The sequence below is a fragment of the Oncorhynchus kisutch genome, linkage group LG16, assembly GCF_002021735.2.
Source record: "Oncorhynchus kisutch isolate 150728-3 linkage group LG16, Okis_V2, whole genome shotgun sequence".
Taxonomy (NCBI): Eukaryota; Metazoa; Chordata; class Actinopteri; order Salmoniformes; family Salmonidae; genus Oncorhynchus; species Oncorhynchus kisutch.
Window position 1 is genome coordinate 18,870,613 of NC_034189.2, and position 19,870 is coordinate 18,890,482.

Here is a 19,870-nt window from a genome sequence, read left to right on the forward strand (position 1 = left end):
GGTTTTCCATCTGTATGTCTTACGGTCACCACAGGGCTCACTGTGACCTCTCACCTGCCCCTGATGGACACTTCTGTTAGTTCTGAGCTGGCTGCCTGTGTCTAACACAACTAATGAAAGCTATCTCCTCTCTATCTCTCTCTCTCTTCTATCTATCTCTATGCTTCTGACAGCCTTGCAAAATCTTGATGTCAGTTATTGACAGGTTTAACAGACCAGTGATTCTGTTTACGTATCACACAGTTATTAAAGTGAATCATTCCTATTGAGTTTACCGGATGTACAGTTTTTGTGCTTAATCAAGGGATTCTTCATTGCTTTCCATTATGTAACTCTGGGTCAAGTTGGGTTAGGGCTTTGATACATGTGAACTTCTCAGTTGTCTGCCTTCTTCATTAACTGTTGGCCAGTATTGAATTACCAGAACCCAGATCATTAAGACTTCATAGGCTACTTGACCAATAACAGAAAAACATGTCTAATTTCCCAAAGGTTTTATTGCTTATTTGTATAGTTTTGACGTATGTGATTATACAAAAAAATATATACAAAAGATAATGTTAAAGAAATGGTTGCTTAAAAGAAATGAAATAAAGAATGGAAAATAACTTGAGAAACTCCGGAGGAATCCTCAGATGACGTACTGTATGATGTTTCCATGGGCAACACATGAAACAGAAGCAAGGGTTACAACTATGACATGGCAGTTTTGAGATTAAAGAACTACAATGACTATGATTGATATGGCACACTGGCATGATTTGAACTTATTAAAAGTAGACAATCTGCTTCAAACACAAAAGGGAAAGCTCCTGGCAGATAAAAAAAAGTTGTGTAGTAAGTGATTGGCAGTCCTGGTGCTGGTATGTCATCAGTAGTACTGAGCGATTAACCGAAATGTTGGTTATTTTTTGTTTTTTTAAAACAACTTATTGAAAGACTTCGGTTAAATGATTTGAATTCCATTTAGTTCGGTTCTTTTCTGTGAGCTCAATGTGCCGTTTCTGTAGAGATTAAATCAGATCAAGCCTGAACTGAACTGACTTGGAATGAAATAATGAAGTCATAAAGTAAAGTAATGTGAATAAATTATGGTTAATAAGTAATAAGCAGTAAAGGACCGTCACTACCACCATGGGACTTGTATTAAATGTTTTATTCTGTGTTGTTACAGCATTCAACACACATAACGTATGGTGTATTATATAATCAAACGCAAAATCAAAAACCGTGATAATTTTTTATAATCGAACCGAAACTGAACCGACCTGAAAAAGCACTAATCGCTCAGCACTAGTCGTCATTAAAATAGGCTGTGGCATTGCAGAGCAGTCCTCTCTACTTCTTCTCTCGCTCCATCTCACAATCCACCATCATCCTGAAAAAATAAAACAGAAACAATGATATGTGTTCATAATCACTTCTTGAAAAGGCAACCTCAGATTCAGGGTATTGTGGTTTCTGGAAGAAGAGTAATTCATATTGTTAATGTTCGATATTTTATACATCACTGATTTGACACAGTAATTCATCAAGAGTCAATGGATATGAATATATATGCAAGCGTCCGAAATGGCATCCTATTCCCTAGGGCGCCATAGGCTCTGGTCAAAAGTAGTGCACTATATAAGGAATAGGGTGCCATTTGGGATGCACAGGTGAGTGAATAAAGGTACACAACATGGGCCTACTCTTACTTTAGGTTCGCTCAGCAACTACATCTCAGCTTAATCTTAAACCACCCATTGATTTATTCATTTTAGCCTGGATTTCACTGAGCTGGACTTCAATCAAATTAGGCTTATTTTTCATCTTTATTTAACTTGGCAAGTCAGTTAATTAAGAACGCATTCTTATTTACAATGACGGCCTAAGAACAGTGGGTTAACTGCCTGTTCAGGGGCAAAACAACAGATTTTTACCTTGTCAGCTCTGGGATTTGATCTAGCAACCTTTCAGTTACTAGTCCAACGCTCTAATCACTAGGCTACCTGTGTTGGGTCATCAGATGCTACTCAGGTAATAGTAACCTTTCATAAATGCTTGTTAGAGTGGTTTCTGTGTCATTTTTTCACATGACCCTTACCCAACTATACAGACATGTTGTGCTATACTGTAAATGTTACATGTCTTATAAATGGCATTCTTTTACTTCAGAACCACAACTCAACACTCCTCAACTCAAATGTTACAACATAATTATTACTTCTGCAGAAACACTGGGTCAGCAATATAATATAATTACTTCTAATGAATCAACAGTCATTTAAAATCAATTGATAATCAGATGAATTTGTTTAATTACCTCCTTGTCATCACGGCAGTCCCCACAGAAGCAGCCGATGCAGCCGTTGACCACCTGGATGCCACAGTGATACATTTAAAAAATATAATAATCATTTTTAAACGTTATTTATTTCACCTTTATTTAACCAGGCAGGCTAGTTGAGAACACCTTTATTTAACCAGGCAGGCTAGTTGAGAACACCTTTATTTAACCAGGCAGGCTAGTTGAGAACAAGTTCTCATTTACAACTGAGACCTGGCCAAGATAAAGCACAGCAGTGATGCACAAGCAACAACACAGAGTTACACATAGAGTAAAACAGACATACAGGCAATAATGCAGTAGAAAAAAGGTCTATATACAGTGTGTGCAAATGAGGTAGGATACCGGAGGTAAGGCAATAAATAGGCCATAGTGGAGAAATAATTACAATATAGCAATTAAACACTGGAGTGACAGATGTGCAGAAGGTGAGTGTACAAGTAAAGATGCTAGGGTGCAAAGGAGCAAAAATTACATGCATCATTATGACAGTATGTCTATGCCCCAAAATGCACCTTATTCCCTTTATAGTGCACAACTTGTGACCAGGGCCCATAGAGTTCTGGTCAAAAGTAGTGCACTAGTATATAGGGAATAGGGTACCATTTGGGACATAGCCTATGTGTTCCATTCAATTATCTGACCTGGATGCCACAGAGGATGAGTTGCAGGCCCCCCAGGCCCAGCGTGATGGAGAAGAGGACCAGGTGCCACAGGGCCGCATTGGCAGGGATCACACACAGTTCCCACAGAGAGTGGTCAAACAGGTAACTGCTGTTCCCACTATAGAGGAGGGGGAGAGGGGGATGGGAGGAGGGAGGAAGAAAGGGGTGAAAAAGGACAGGGACGGATGAGAGTGGTTTAGGGATAAGAGGGAAGAGAGGGAGAGTAGAGAGGAAATGCAAAAGAGGGTTAGAGCAATGATGTAGTCCAATGTGTTTTACATAGATACATTATGAACAGAGGGGAGAAAGTAAAGTATTGAGGGAAAGTAAAGATTAAGAGGCAGGTTTAGTGAAGAGAGGAGAAGTTGAAAAGATGGGCAGAGAAGAGAGATGTTATTCAGTAAGTAACAAAAGGGAGGACAGGTTAAAACAGTGCAGACATCTGTCATTATCATCATTTCAGTAATCAGCTGTCAAACGTGATTCCCTTCAACCACAGCATTATCTTTGACTCTGACTGCCGTTGCACGTACACCACAGAAATGCCAACATCCTTCTGTTGACTATTTCTACCATAAACGTGTTGCAACTCTGTCATGATGCCATTTAGCTGTTTTATATGTTATTAACTATGTGACCTGACCAGGACAAACGACGGGCCTGGGCCTGGTTTAGTTGAGGTGGTCAAGAAACATTCAGAGCCCTAGTGCTCCCAGACTGACTCTGTTTGACCACTCCCTGTGAGACCTGTGTGTGACCCCTGTCAATGCGACCCTGTGGAACCTGGTCCTCTTCTCCATCACGCCGGGTGAGGTCAAGATGGCGCCGACAGATAAGGCAGCTCTGCTTCTAGCTCCTAAGCAACTTTGCAGTATTTAGTTTTTTTGTGTGTTATTTCTTACATTATTAGCCCAGAAAATGTTGTGTTTTTAAATATTGCCAGAAATAACTTTTGATATCAAAGCGGCGGTAACTCACCAGCATTAAGACCGGGAATACGACTTTCCTGGGCAATTGAACTGATTCCAGAGGCTGATCCAAAACATGCCGGCGGAGAAGAAGTATTCGGAGTGGACTTCTAGTCCGACTCAGGAGGCACGCACATCATCCCCCGCTTCCGAGTATATTACTCACTTATGTTCAGTCTCTGGATAATAAAGTAGAAAAGCTCAGGGCGAGAATCTCCTTCCTGAGAGACATCAGGGATTGTATCATACTCTGTTTCACGGAAACATGGCTTTCTTGGGATATACTGTCTTTGTCCATACAGCCAGCTGGGTTCTCAGTACATTGTGCAGACACGAATAAAGAACTCTTGGGGAATAAGCAAGGTGGATGTGTATGTTTCATGATTAACTACTCATGGTGTGATTGTGATAACATACATAATCTCAAGTCCTTTTGTTCACTCGACCTAGAATACCTCACAATCAAATGCCAACCTTATTACCTCCCAAGAGAATTCTCTTCGGTTATAGTCACAGCTGTGTATACTCCCCCTCAAGCCGATACCACGACGGCCCTCAAAGAACTTCACTGGACTTGATGCAAACTGGAAACCACATATCCTGAGGCTGCATTTATTGTAGCTGGGGATTTTAACAAAGCAAATTTGAGGAAAACGCTACTGAAGTTCTACTAACACCATGACTGTAGCACTCGCTCTAAGAAAACATTAGACCACTGCTACTCAGCTTTTTCCTCCCTCCCTCGGCAAATCTGACCACGACTCCATTTTGCTCCTCCCTAGCTATAGGCAGAAACTCAAACAGGAAGTTCTTCTTCTGTGTGTTTTATGGCGGCTACATCCCAAAAAGACGTGTTGCCGCCACCAACTGGACGGATTGAAACCAAAACAAGGTGAAAAGAAAATCCAATGTGGGGCATTCGAAAGACGTGATTTCATGGTTTCCACCACAATTGCAACATGTCACATTTTCATCACTTTTATAGCACATAATGTGATCTTTTCCACAACTTGGACATCTCGGCTCCTCCCTTCTGCAAACACTTGAAACATGACCAAAAGCTTTACAATGATCTCACTGCATTGGTCTTAGGATAAATGCTCTGTCCCTCAGTGGCGGATTTATGTATAGGCGACATGGGCAGCCGCCCAGGACGACATCTTGCCGGGGGTGGGGTGCCGCACCAAAACGGTGGGTCAATTAACCTTGTCGGAGTGGGCGCCCTGATTCTAGTTTGTGAGCTAGGCAGGCTACTTCCTGGGAAGGTCTCCCACTCAGAAGTACGAGATGGTGAGGTGGGCAGGGGGTAGGTTGACTTCACGTGTCCCCACTGGAAGCCTGAGGTAGGGGGAGCGGGGGAATCTTTCAAAATAGCACACCTCTAACTTTGTACAGTACTAATGCAATTAGTAAAATCAGTCACACTACAAAATGCTACCAAATAAACCACAATTAATTCATAATACTGTGAATATATAGTTTCACAGACATATTGCTGCATTTGTTTCTGGTTTGTGTGAAATCGTAAAGAATAATATAAACCAGTCTACACACCACCAAGGTGGATTGGTTAAGTCTTGATTCTTGGTCAACAGTGTTGGGGGAAGGGTAATGTATTCTTGACTCTTGGTTGACAGTGTTGGGGGATGGGTAATGTAGTCTTGACTCTTGGTCAACAGTGTTGGGGGATGGGTAATGTAGTCTTGACTCTTGGTTGACAGTGTTGGGGGATGGGTAATGTAGTCTTGACTCTTGGTCAACAGTGTTGGGGGATGGGTAATGTAGTCTTGAGTCTTGGTTGACAGTGTTGGGGGATGGGTAATGTAGTCTTGACTCTTGGTTGACAGTGTTGGGGGATGGGTAATGTAGTCTTGACTCTTGGTCAACAGTGTTGGGGGATGGGTAATGTAGTCTTGATTCTTGGTTGACAGTGTTGGGGATGGGTAATGTAGTCTTGATTCTTGGTTGACAGTGTTGGGGGATGGGTAAATGTAGTCTTGACTCTTGGTTGACAGTGTTGGGGGATGGGTAATGTAGTCTTGACTCTTGGTTGACAGTGTTGGGGGATGGGTAATGTACTGATTCTCGATTGCCAAATCAACACAAATTGGTTTCTATTTGTCTTTGTTACTTCTTTTTGATATTTATGAGTCTTATTTTTGTATATATTTGTATATTTATATAGTTTTAAATGTTATGATTATATATTTGTCTTGTTCCAAATGTCTGAATAAAAATTACAGTTATTGCAGAATGGTGCTTTTGGTGGGGGGGGGGCCATACAAGCTAGAACCATCACTGCTGTCACTACACCCACATTAACATCTGCTAAACATGTGTATGTGACCAGTACAATTTGATTTGATTTTGATCTGGGTTGAGGGTTGAGGTGTCTGCTACTTACCCACTAGTCTATTCTGCCATCAACTGGCTGTTGTCAATATTGCAGTTAATACCCACTTTAAGAGAGGGATGGAGGGAGGGAGAATGCGATAGAAAGAGAGAGCAACTCACCCTGGTAGGTCCTCAAAGGGATATTTCCATTCTCCACTAGCAATCTGACATTTAGGTCCAATGGCCAGTCCCGCAGAAGAGACACTAGTGCAGTAGATAGCTCCGACCAAACCAAAAGCAGCCGAGAAGACAGAGTTCAGCATCTGTTGGAGACACACACACTTAATATCCTCCTTTTCTACCTCTCCTTCACTCACATCAGTTTCCTGAGTTTCACTTTTTTTTCTTCTTCCGAGCTGCTCCACACTACTAACCTTATGCGTAACCCTAACCTTAAATTAAGACCAAAAAGCAACCCAAAGAAATCATGAAATTTTACAATATAGCCAATTTGACTTTGTGGATGTGCTATCTATTGGAAACCCTACTCACTCTGCAACGGTTTCCGCAGCAACCATTTCCACAGCAACCCTTGCCCCCGGCCCTGATAGCCGAACAGCTGGGGCACAGCATCTGAAAAGAACACAGAATAACTTGAATTCTACTAAGCTGCATATCATCATCATACTTCAACTATCACAACATGTACTAAAACACAGAGAAAATATTGCTGTGAAAAAACACACTTGATTGTATGGGTACTTCTTGAGCTCTTTGCTCACGTTCCAGTATGTGTGTGAGTGTGTGCACGTGTGCGTGCCGTGAATGCTCTTATCTTCTACGCAAATATTTGTCAATCCTGAATCGATTTTCCTTCTCTCGTTCCAAAGGGCAAGGACTGACTGGGATGGATGGGACTGGGAGTAAGAGGGAGCGCTAACACACAGTACAGAACAGTAGTGGGTTGGCTCAAACCACTAGAGCTGTTCACATTTCCTCCAGGTAGTAATGAATACACTGTTAATAAAGACACACCCTGTTATCGGCCCTGAAACGTCCTTATCATCACTATTATATCACAGGGTACATAAAACAGGTTGCATAGTTTCCACTGACAAGGCTATCAACGTGGATATTCTGATAGCTGCAATATGGTAGTATCCTGACCAAAGATTTGTTGGCCATGGCATATCAAAAGTGATGATGGAAACTGACTATCTATCTGTTTCCCACTACTGGCATGTACTTCCCTTTGCCGAACTGGTGCAAGTGTGGCTCTGTTCAGTGTAATGTTTGAGAGAGGTATTCTTTTGATATCACAATGAATGCATCCTGGGAGTGGAGGACAGAGAGAGTGGGGGAAGTAAAATAGGTTCCCCACTGTAATTAAATAGTCAACCATTAATCAGTTACTCTCCATCTGTGATAATACAGTAGAAACTGGAACCTCTTCCTCCTTTTCTGACATAATCTTTCATCTTTATTCATACCAAATCCTTCCACAATTGTACTTCTATTACTGAATATAAACATTCTGCAAATTCCTTGATCCAGCCAAAGATGTATACATTATTACACAGGTATTTCCATGTCTTTTACAAGGGAGACATGTCCCTGTCGTCTTTGTACACTCTCAGAAAAAAGGGTTCCAAACGTGTTCGTCAGAGTGAGAACCCTATCAATATCCCTTTTGGATTCCAGATCAAACCCTTTTGGGTTCCATGTAGAACCAACCTTTTTTTCCCCATGAGCGTACAGGTGAATGAGTGGTGTCAAGGTGTCCATCTATGCTCAGTCAATATACTCACGAATATTCCCCCTCCGATGAGGCCGCCCATGAGCCAGACCTGCAGGGAGACATGACTGCTGTCCTGCTGCTTTCCGTCGGGGAAGAACAGGAGGATGTTGGAGATGATGCAGGCGAACGCCGAGGGCAACAGGATCAGGCCCACCAGGCGAGAACACTTCCCAGTGCAACACATACTGTCTTTACTCCGTCACCAGGTAGCTCAGTGATACTGCAGGTAGGGTATGACAGAGACCGAGACAGTGGAGAGTAGACCCAGACTGAAGAAGAGATGGTAGATAGAAAAGAGGAGGGGAAAAGACTTCACGATCAAGACAGACACACAGCAGGAGGAAGAAGGGAAGAAGAGGCTGAGATGACAGGGCTGTTGTTGGTCTCAGGAGCCACTGTGTCCAGTATATTCCACTGTGCTGGACAATAAATCGTCTCTTTCTCTTCAGCCCTTCAGTTCTCCGTGTAGACCCCTGGAAGCGGAACACAGGTCCCTTGCCGGCCTGTGGAATGGAACTAAACAGAACAGAACTAAATCAGGAGTCAATTCTAGAATTGCCCTTTGATACCTGCCCATGTGTGTACTCTGGCTGTTGGTATCAGTGACATTTATGGTTTGTTAACACAGAGAGGGGGGTTGGTGGACTGGCCGGGGGATTCTGTCTCTCCCTCAGTGGACGGAGGCTGATCAATCTCACAGGGATGTGTAGGGGAAAGCACAAGCACACCAACAACGACACAGAGGAGAAGATAGCACATTTCGCATTAGAATGCTAGAATCCTAACTAACTTAATCTGCCTGACAGGTTACATCAATGGAAACTAGTCACCTTTAGGATTTTCATTTTATGGCTGTTGTATCAATTGACGTGTTTGATTGGTGTTCTCAGTGATGTGATAGTGGTAGGGCTTTATTACTGAGTGTCATAGTGCAGGGTAATAATGATACCGACCATTTCTCACATGTTGGGACTCTTTGTACTTACATCCAGCTGTGGACTGGACCAGGGAGCTCTCCTTTAGCTGGAAAGGCTGTCATGAGTGTGGCCCCCATATGGGATTTCCAATACACTGACCTTCTCTGTCATTCACTGTATATTACAGTGATGTTACGGTGAATGACAGTGGACATCAGACAGGTATGAGTGCAGGCATGTTAAAAATCACAAACAGTACAGGATGAATACGGTGGTGAAGCCGTGGGACAGCTGAGGGAGGAAGTCACCAAGTCATGAACTAATTGCTCGAGAAACTGACACAAGGCAGAGCTTCGCTAACATTTGCCAGCTAGCTAACTTAGCCACTTAGCTGTTAGCCACTTAGCCACCTAGCTAAAATTCACAACATGTTTTGCAAATTGGTAACATATAATACGAATTGCGATTCGTAACATATCCTATGAAATTGGTGATGGACATCCACAAATTCATACATACCATACGAAATGTAACATATCATACTAAATGGAGTGTTAACTAATCAGGCTAAAACCTACGTGATCAACCGTGTATTATGAATTTGCATGTTTGTACAATTGTGTTTCATTGGGCTAGGCCCGGTTTGCAGTGAAGTGGATGTTGAACCTTGGATGTTGAGTTCTCCTTAACCGTATACCTCTTTAGTATGTGTAGTGTCACTTTTTAGCAATGGTGGGAAAAGTACCCAATTGTCATACTTGAGCAAAAGTAAAGATACCTTCATAGAAATATAAAAGTGAAAGTCACCCAGCAAAATACTTACTTGAGTACATTTACATTTGAGTAATTTAGCAGATGCTCCCATCCAGAACGACTTACAGTTAGTGCATTCTTATCACAGGCATAGAAAGTACAAGTGCTGGTTAAGTGGGGGGGGGGGGGGGGGGATTATTCGAGATGAGGAGGAGGATTATTTAAGATACTGAAGAGGTTGGGTTTCAGATGTTTTAGAAACATGGGCAGGGATTCTGCTGTCCTAGCTTCAGGGGGAAGCTGGTTCCACCATTGGGGTTCCAGGACAGATATGAGCTTGGACTGGGCTGAGCGGGAGCTGCCCTCCCGTAGGGGTGGCAGGGCCAAGAGACCTGAGGTGGCAGAACGGAGTGCTCAGGTTGGGGTTTAGGATTTGAGCATAGCCTGAAGGTAGGGAGGGGCAGTTCCTCTTGCTACTCCGCAGGTAAGCACCGTCTTGTAGTGGATGCGAGCTTCAACTGGAAGCCAGTGGAGCATGAGCAGCTCTAATTTCCCACAGTTCTATTAACGATGGTGAGTGCAGGTGTTTGCCTGGCGTTAGCAAAGGACTGGTGTCACTGGCTCTATCTAGTAATAACAATAACAAAGCTATATACAGGGGGTACCAGTACCGAGACAATGTGCGGGGGAACAGGTTAGTCGAGGTAATATGTACAGTTGAAGTCAGAAGTTTACATACACTTAGGTTGGAGTCATTAAAACTCGTTTTTCAACCACTCCACAAATTTCTTGTTAACAAACTATAGTTTTGGCAAGTCGGTTAGGACATCTACTTTGTGCATGACACAAGTCATTTTTCCAACAACTGTTTACAGACAGATTATTTCACTTATAATTCACTGTATCACAATTCCAGTGGGTCAGAAGTGTACATACACTAAGTTGACTGTGCTTTTAAACAGATTGGAAAATTCCAGACAATGATGTCATGGCTTTAGAAGCTTCTGATAGGCTAATTGACATCATTTGAGTCAATTGGAGGTGTACCTGTGGATGTATTTCAAGGCCTACCTTCAAACTCAGTACCTCTTTGCTTGACATCATGAGAAAATCAAAAGAAATCAGCCAAAAAATTCTAGACATCCACAAGTCTGGTTCATCCTTGGGAGCCATTTCCAAATGCCTGAAGGTACCACGTTCATCTGTACAAACAATAGTACGCAAGTATAAACACCATGAGACCACGCAGCCGTCATACTGCTCAGGAAGGAGACGCGTTCTGTCTCCTAGAGATGAACGTACTTTGGTGCGAAAAGTGCAAATCAATCCCAGAACAGCAGCAAAGGACCTTGTGAAGATGCTGGAAGAAACAGGTACAAAAGTATCTATATCCACAGTAAAACGACATAACCTGAAAGGAAGAAGCCACTACTCCAAAGCCCCCATAAAAAAAACAGACTACGGTTTGTTACTGCACATGGGAACAAAGATCATAATTTTGGAGAAATGTCCTCTGGTCTGATGAAACAAAAATAGAACTGTTTGGCCATAATGACCATCGTTATGTTTGGAGGAAAAATGGAGAGGCTTTTAAGCTGAAGAACATCATCCCAACCGTGAAGGACAGGGGTGGCAGCATCATGTTGTGGGGGTGCTTTGCTGCAGGAGGGACTGGTGCACTTCACAAAATAGATGGCATCATGAGGCAGGAAAATTATGTGGATATATTGAAGCAACATCTCCAAGACATCAGTCAGGAAGTTAAAGCTTGGTCGCAAATGGGTCTTCCAAATGGACAATGACCCTAAGCATACTTCCAAAGTTGTGTCAAAATGGCTTAAGGACAACAAAGTCAAGATATTGCAGTGGCCATCACAAAGCCCTGACCTCAATCCCATAGAAAATGTGTGGGCAGAACTGAAAAAGCGTGTGCGAGCAAGGAGGCCTACAAACCTGACTCAGATACACCAGCTCTGTCAGGGGGAATGGGACAAAATTCACCCAACTTATTGAAGGAAGCTTGTGGAAGGCTACCCGAAACATTTGACCCAAGTTAAACAATTTAAAGGCAATGCTACCAAATACTAAACTTCTGACCCACTGGGAATGTGACGAAAGAAATAAAAGCTGAAATAAATCATTCTCTCTACTATTATTCTGAAATGTCACATTCTTAAAATAAGGTGGTGATCCTAACTGACCTAAAACAAGGGAATGTTACTGGGATGAAATGTCAGGAATTGTGAAAAACTGAGTTTAAATGTAGTTGGCTAAGGTGTATGTAAACTTCCGACTTCAACTGTAGGTAGGTGTAAAGTGACTATGCATAGTAAATAAACAGTGAGTAGCAGCAGTGTAAAAACAGGGGTCAATGCAAACAGTCCGAGTAGCCATTTGATTAATTAACTGTTTAGCAGGCTTATGGCTTGGGGGTAGAAGCTGTTAAGGACCCTTTCTTACCCAAACTTGGCACTTCGATACCGCTTTCCGTGCACTAGCAGAGAGAACAGTCTATGACCTGGCTGGAGTCTTTGAGAATTTCAGGGCCTTCCTCTGACACCGCCTGGTATAGAGATCCTGGATGCCAGGAAGCTTGGCCCCAGCGATATACTGGGACGTACGCAGTCCAGTGGAGGCTGTTGCGGGGACGGCTCATAATAATGTCTGAAATGGAGCGAATGGAATCAAACACATTATTCAGCATTATTCAGCTCCAGCCAAGGTTCCACCAACCTCCTGTGGTATGCACTACCCTCTGTAGGGTCTTACAATCGGGTGCCGAGCAGTTGCCATACCAAGCTGTGATGTAACCAGTCATGCTCTTGATGGGAAAGTTAAGGTGGTGTTGGCGGGGTGCATTCTACTGGGATTGGTATTCTGTAGGGGAATAGGGATTTAAAAATAGTGGGAAGTCTTTCAGCCGTACAGGGCAGGGTTTTAATAGTAGATATCGATTTGAGGGGTACATTTCTTTGAATAACTATTGCACCATCGACACCCAAAGAAAGGAGGGAAACGATTACCAACTGGATGCTATTTTTTTATGATAAACAGACAGGTTTTTATGGGGGAGATGACTGTGGGTAATCTCGGAGGGAAATACAATTTGGTTGATATTTATATAGTGGCGCATGCAAATTATCCCGGGTTCACCTGGGGAAACAGCAGGGGCGAGAGGAGCCACATAGATTGTGTTTGTCAGGTGTGGACTCTGCACGCGTCACTCCGGTATTCTATACTGACCACAGTTGCCTGTCTCTCTTTCTGCCTTAAATAATGACAATACCTTGTGTAAAGACCCTGAATTAATCTCTAACTTTGTGAATTCTTTCTATAAAAATCTGTAAAAATCTCATTTTAATGGGATTGAATGTCAACATTTTATGAAACATGTCCATTGTCATGTTCCAATTATTTCTGATGAGTTCACATCGATATGGAAAGATGAGTTGTTTAATAGTAGATATTAGATTAGAAATGCTCTTAAATCTATGAAGAAAGGCAAAGCACCTGGAACAGATGGTCTTTCTGTACAATTGTATTTAAACTTTTGGGAACATTTAGAGGGACCAGTATTCAACATGTTCCAAGAATGCCTAGCTAAGAGTAATTACTACCATGAAACAAGGGGATATTACCTTAATACCAAAACCTGATAAAGATCGCTTTTTCATAGATCATTTGAGACCTACTACATTATTAAATACAGATTATAAATGGATAACTTTAGCATATGCCAATAGACTTATATTGGGCCTAAACCATCTTATTAATGAATTGGTTTCATGAAAGGTCGCCACATCAGCTGTAACATTAGGTTAGTTTTAGAATTGATTGATTACGCTGATTTAATTGACTCCAACGTATTTATTTTATTCCTCGATTTTTGTAAATAATTTGATGCAATAGAACACAAATTCCTTATACATTCGCTGTACACGTTTGGTTTTGGGACTATAGCTTTGTCTCTGTTATCAATATGTTTTATAAAGATATTCATATTTATATTATGATTAATCGTAACACATCTCAAATATTTCAAATTCATCGTAGTGTACGCCAGGGTTGCCCTATTTCAGATTTCTTATTCGTTTTAGTTGTAGAATTACTATCTATTAGCATTTTAAACAACCCTGAATTAAAAGGTATTCCAATATTTGGAAAATAAATACTAATATTTCAGTTAGCAGACGATACCGCTCTGTTTCTAAAAGACAAGGATCAAGTTGCTATTGCACTTAATATCATCAAATCATTCTCTTCAGCTTCTGGTCTGGAACAGAATTTAAATTTAAATAAATGCGAAATATTATCGACACGTAAATCAAATGACCAATCGATTGAGAATATTCCAGTGAAAGATAATGTGAAATATTTAGGGGTGCACATGGCGAAAAAAACATGTTGTCCGTCAACATCTCAATTTCTCTCAGATTCAAGAAAAGAAAAATCCATCTTTAACTGGTTCCATCGTGACCTCTCTATTATTGGAAGGGTTATATTGTCCAAGGCAGAGGTTCTGTCACGTTTTGTCTACCCTGCTCTATCCTATTTGTAGCTGATCAAACCAGCAAGGATACCAACAAAACTTTCCTACACTTTATATGGAAAAATAAACAACGCAAACTTAAGGAGTCTGTAATATGAAACAAAAAAGAGCTGATGGTGGGCTTGAAGTACTAGATTTCATTGATATCAACAATACAACAGTTAACTGGGTGAAAAGATGTATGCTTAGCTAAGAATCTATATGGTACTTCATTCCCTGTGATATTTGTATGAAATTGGGTGGTCTTCAATTTTTGTGAAAGTGCAACCATTCTCCAGCAAAATTACCCATCAAACTGGCCAAATTTCATGAACAAGCCCTTTTAGCCTGGAAACCGTGTTATGTCTTCTGCCACGCCATATGTTGTTGATTTAGACCAAACGTGGTGTGGTAGGGAGAAAATTAACCTGGAACTTGCAATTGCACATAGTGTTCAGGGATATATAGGGTGCGTTCATAAATTCACTCGGGCTATCTACTCGGATTTCAGAGCACTCTCATCTGAGTGTGCCAGAGCGCAGAATAACTGTGCAACACCTGTTGAATATGACCGGTGTCAAATCAAATCACATTGGTCACATACACATGGTTAGCAGATGTTAATGCAAGTGTAGTGAAATGCTTGTGCTTCTAGTTCCGAACATGCAATAATATCTAACAAGTAATCTAACAATTTCAGAACAACTACCTTATACACACAGAAGTGTAAAGGAATTAATAAGAATATGTACAATATGTACATAAATATATGGATGAGCGATGACCGAAAGGCATAGGCAAGATGCAGTAGATGGTATAGAGTACAGTATATACATATGAGATGAGTAATGTAGGATATGTAAACATTATATAAAATAGCATTGTTTAAAGTGGCTAGTGATACATTTTTCATCAATTGTTACATTATTAAAGTGGCTGGAGTTGAGTCAGTATGTTGGCAGCAGCCACTCAATGTTAGTGGTGGCTGTTTAACAGTCTGATGGCCTTGAGATAGAAGCTGTTTTTCAGTCTCTCGGTCCCTGCTTTGATGCACCTGTACTGACCTCGCCTTCTGGATGATAGCGGGGTGAACAGGCAGTAAACTTCGGCAAAAAAAAGTTATTAAATTCTTGCCAGCAGCAGTTACAGTCATCAACGATCTAGATATCATGACAACAGCCTAACGAGTTCTGCTTGGGCGAGTAAAATGGTTAGAGTGAGGTGTTCTCTCATTTGTGTCTGGAAGTAGCTAGCCAACTTTAGCCAGTTAGCTTGGGTGCTTGCCGTTGTGCGGTCAGAACGTTGGATCAACCCTACTCCTCGGTCAGACCGTCCAGCTCGGAACTTCCGAGAGCCAAACACTCTGAATTTATGAACAGACAATCTGACAATGTTCTGAATTTACGAACGTCCAGAGTGCCAGAGTGAATTTAGGAACACACATCGAGATGCACCTGCCAGCTATTACTGTAAATGTGGACCATGAAAAGGCTTTTGACAAGGTAAACCATTCGTTTTTATGTAGAGTTTTATTTTCGGTTTTAGAATTTTTTTTTTATGATATGGGTAAGAAAGGATTTATAGTAGACTGATGTTGGTAGCAGGGTAAATATGACGAATATTGGTAAATATAATCACGCAAGTACGAAGTGTCAGACAGGGGGACCCTCTCTCAGAGCTATGTTATATATTGAAACGTTCGCATGCAAGAGATATTCAAGAAATGTCACAATTTTATATTTTAGACGACCTGAGCATGAAAGAGGCAATCAACGTCATTGATGAGTTTTCTGTTGCCTCCGGGTCGAAGATGAACACAAATAAAACATAAATAAAATATATGGGACAGTGGAAATGGAGAACTGTTTATGTGGTTTGAATGTGTGCACGGGACCAATGGTAGTGCTTGGGATATCTTTCGGAAATAAAATTAAAGATGACCTGTTGAATTGGAAATACAAAGTAATTTCGGTTAATAAAAGATTGGGACTGTGGAAATAAAATGAGGCGACTTATCTTTTAGCGGACATTCTGCCTTCATTACTTCACCTTGCCTATGTGTTTACGGTTAAGGGTCATGGTGGAGTGGGATAGTAGTAAGCCAAAAACTGAAATTATCCCTTTACATTTTAATAGTTGAATGGGCATGTCGGCTTGTCTGCAAAGTAAAATAACATGTAGTCGACCACAGAATGCTATGTGTTAAATTGCTACTGATACAATTAAAATGTTTAGTCAACAGACGGAACTATTTTAATTCGCTTGTTTTACACAGACGTCTTTGAGTTCGTTCAACATTATAAAATCATAATTTGGCTCTGAATACATGTTGTCCCAGGGACAATTGTTTTGCAATTGAAACAATGCCCTATGTTTTATGGGAATTTTCTTTAGCCCATTAGTTAACAAGAAAATAAAAAGAGATTTGTGATATATACATTTAAAAAAAGATTATGAAGAGGTAGCCAAATTAGAACTAAAACATTTGGAAAAGTATTACAATTAGTGACTAGTATCCCTTATCAAGGCAAAACTTTGTGAGGCCATATGTAGCGTCAATGTACCCTCAAGTGGTCACCGACGGGATTGGTTCAATTTATAAAATAATGCAATTCGAAATAGATAAGTAGGGTATCATATGTGTAAAGTGTATATGGAAAGGGATATGCCTTTCATTCTAAATGTATTTTTATATATATGTATAATTGTATTTTCAATTGTATTTTTGTAAATATTTGATATATACTGAGGTTTATTATGAGTTCCCCTTGTATAGGCTATGTGTAAGTTTTTATTATTTTTTAAATGATTATTTTAACCCCAAGCCTACAAATCTAATTAACATAATAAAGAAATTCCTATTAAAATCAAATCTGTGTTTAAGCTAAAGATATCAATGTTTTTGCATGGGCTGCGTCTCAATCCACCACATATGCTGATATTGCCCTTCCGCATCTGGGATGAAAGGTGGCAGAGCTAGAGTGGTGTTTGTCAGACCATGAGACATCTGGGGTGAAAGGTGACGGAGCTAGAGCGGTGTTTGTCAGACCATGAGACATCTGGGGTGAAAGGTGGCAGAGCTAGAGCGGTGTTTGTCAGACCATGAGACATCCCAAAAAACAATCTGAACGGTGTGGCCTACAAAGTATCATGTAGGCCTATCCTTTTGTCCTGATTTGGTCATTGTCAGGTTCCTCCCGAGCTTTGTCAAATTGATACCATATGATCCGTAACAGGTGACACATTTGAATATTAGAACTCATTATAATTGTTAATATGATAATTTCACAAGACTAAAATAGCCCATATGGCCTGTGTGTGTAAATCTAAATACAATTGTATTTGTCACATGTACCGAATACAACAGGTGTAGACTTTACCGTGACATACTTAGTCTACTTATGAGCCCTTTCCAAACAATGCATAGTTAAGAAAATAGTAACACAATAAAAACCAATAGCGACGCTATATACAGTGGAAATAAATAATATGTGAACCCTTTGGAAACACCTGGATTTCTGCATTTGGTCATAAAATTTGATCTGATCATCATCTAGGTCACAACAATATACATACAATATACGTCTGCTTAAACTAATAACACACAAATTATTGTATTTTTCTTGTCTATATTGAATACATCATCTAAACATTCACAATCTAGGTTGGTAAAAGTATGTGAACCCCTAGACTAATGACTTCTCTGAAAGCTAATTGTAGTCAGGAGTCAGTTAACCTGGAGTCCAATCAATGAGACGAGATTGGAGATGTTGGTTGGAGCTGCCCTGCCCTATAAAAAACACTCACAAAATGTGAGTTTGCTATTTACAAGAAGCATTGCCTGAATTAGCCATGTTGGAAAAGAAAAGCCATATCTCTGTCCAGTGTCTGTGTTCTTTTGCGCATCTTAATCTTTTCTTTTTATTGGCCAGTCTGAGATATAGCTTTTTATTTGCAAGTCTGCCTAGAAGGCCAGCATCCCGGAGTCACCTCTTCACTGTTGATGTTGAGACTGATGTTTTGTGGGTACTATTTAATGAAGCTGCCAGTTGAGGACTTGTGAGGTGTTTGTTTCTCAAACTAGACACGCTAATGTACTTGTCCTCTTGCTCAGTTGTGCATCGGGGCCTCCCACTCTTCTTTCTATTCTAGTTAGTGACAGATTGCGCTGTTCTGTGAAGGGAGTAGTACACAGCGTTGTACGAGATCTTCAGTTTCTTGGCAATTTCTCACATGGAATAGACATTCATTTCTCAGAACAAGAATAGACTGACGAGTTTCAGAAGAAAGGTTTTTGTTTCTGGCCATTTTGAGCCTGTAATCGAACCCACAAATGCTGATACTCCAGATACACAACTAGTGTAAAGAAGGCCAGTTTTATTGCTTCTTTAATCAGAACAAAAGTTTTCAGCTGTGCTAACATAATTGCAAAAGGGTTTTCTAATGATCAATTAGCCTTTTTAAAATTATAAACTTGTATTAGCTAACACAACGTGCCATTGGAACACAGGAGTGATGGTTGCTGATTATGGGCCTCTGTACGCCTATGTAGATATTCCATAAAAAATCTTCTGTTTCCAGCTACAATAGTCATTTACAACATTAACAATGTCTACACTGTATTTCTGATCAATTTGATGTTATTTTAATGGACCAAAAATGTGATTTTCTTTCAACAACAAGGACATTTCTAAGTGACCTCAATCTTTTGTACGGTAGTGTACGTTTCTTCAACAACAGGTTATGGTCAGTAATATCAAAGGCTGCACTGAAATCTAACAGCACAATCTTCTTATCAATTTCTTTCAACCAATCATCAGTCATTTGTGTCCGTGCCGTACATGTTGAGTGCCCTTCTCTATAAGCATGCGGAAAGTCTGTTGTTCATTTGGTTACAGAGAAATAGCATTGTATTTGGTCAAAGGCAATTTTTTTCCAACAGTTTGCTGAGAGCTGGCAGCAAGCTTTTAGGTCTGCTGTTCGAACCAGTAAAGGCCGCTTTACCACTCTTGGTTAGCGGAATGACTTTGGCTTCCCTCCAGGCCCGAGGACAAAGACTTTCCTCTTTCCTCCTGATGTTATCAAGTTATTGATTTCATGAACCTTGTTTCTAAGGCTACATATATTAACATGCGCTATGTTCAGCCCTTTCCTGGGTAGCTTATCAGAGATAGACATAATATGGAAAAGAGCAAACAAAGCAAGTAAAAACAAATGCATTCAGCAGTCCGTTAATCAGTTGGTGTGTGTGTACTGCAGAGTCGAAGCTACGAACCCATAGGCTTGGCTCTCTCATCCCTTCCAGGCTTCTGGGAGGGAGGGTGGACAATGAGCCTGTCATAGGGGATGTAAGCCAAGGCCCCCCTCACTCTGGCAGCTTTCATGGCTGAGATAAGTTCTGTTGAATCAGGACACAAGGGCGAGTTAAAATAGGATTTGATTTGCTTTACAATTTTCTATCACTAAAGGTGGTGATATTTCAATTGGATCTACTTACACTACACTCTTTAAAAAATAGTTCCAAAAGGGTTCTTCAACTGTACCCATTGGAGAACTCTTTTTGGTTCTAGGTACAACC

The 19,870-nt window shown here is 40.8% G+C and overlaps 1 protein-coding gene across 1 annotated transcript; it reads right to left on the minus strand.

Annotated features, from left to right (window-relative positions):
• Positions 1-479: 479 nt before the first annotated feature.
• On the minus strand, positions 480-8,677 carry tm4sf5 (transmembrane 4 L six family member 5). Its single transcript, XM_020504151.2, has 6 exons — positions 8,105-8,677; positions 6,849-6,929; positions 6,477-6,619; positions 2,974-3,112; positions 2,306-2,359; positions 480-1,378 (listed from the first exon to the last, which is right to left on the minus strand). Exons 1-6 carry the CDS (start codon positions 8,276-8,278, stop codon positions 1,361-1,363), a joined length of 609 nt encoding a protein of 202 aa, XP_020359740.1. The 5' UTR covers positions 8,279-8,677; the 3' UTR covers positions 480-1,360.
• Between the last annotated feature and the right edge of the window lie 11,193 nt (positions 8,678-19,870).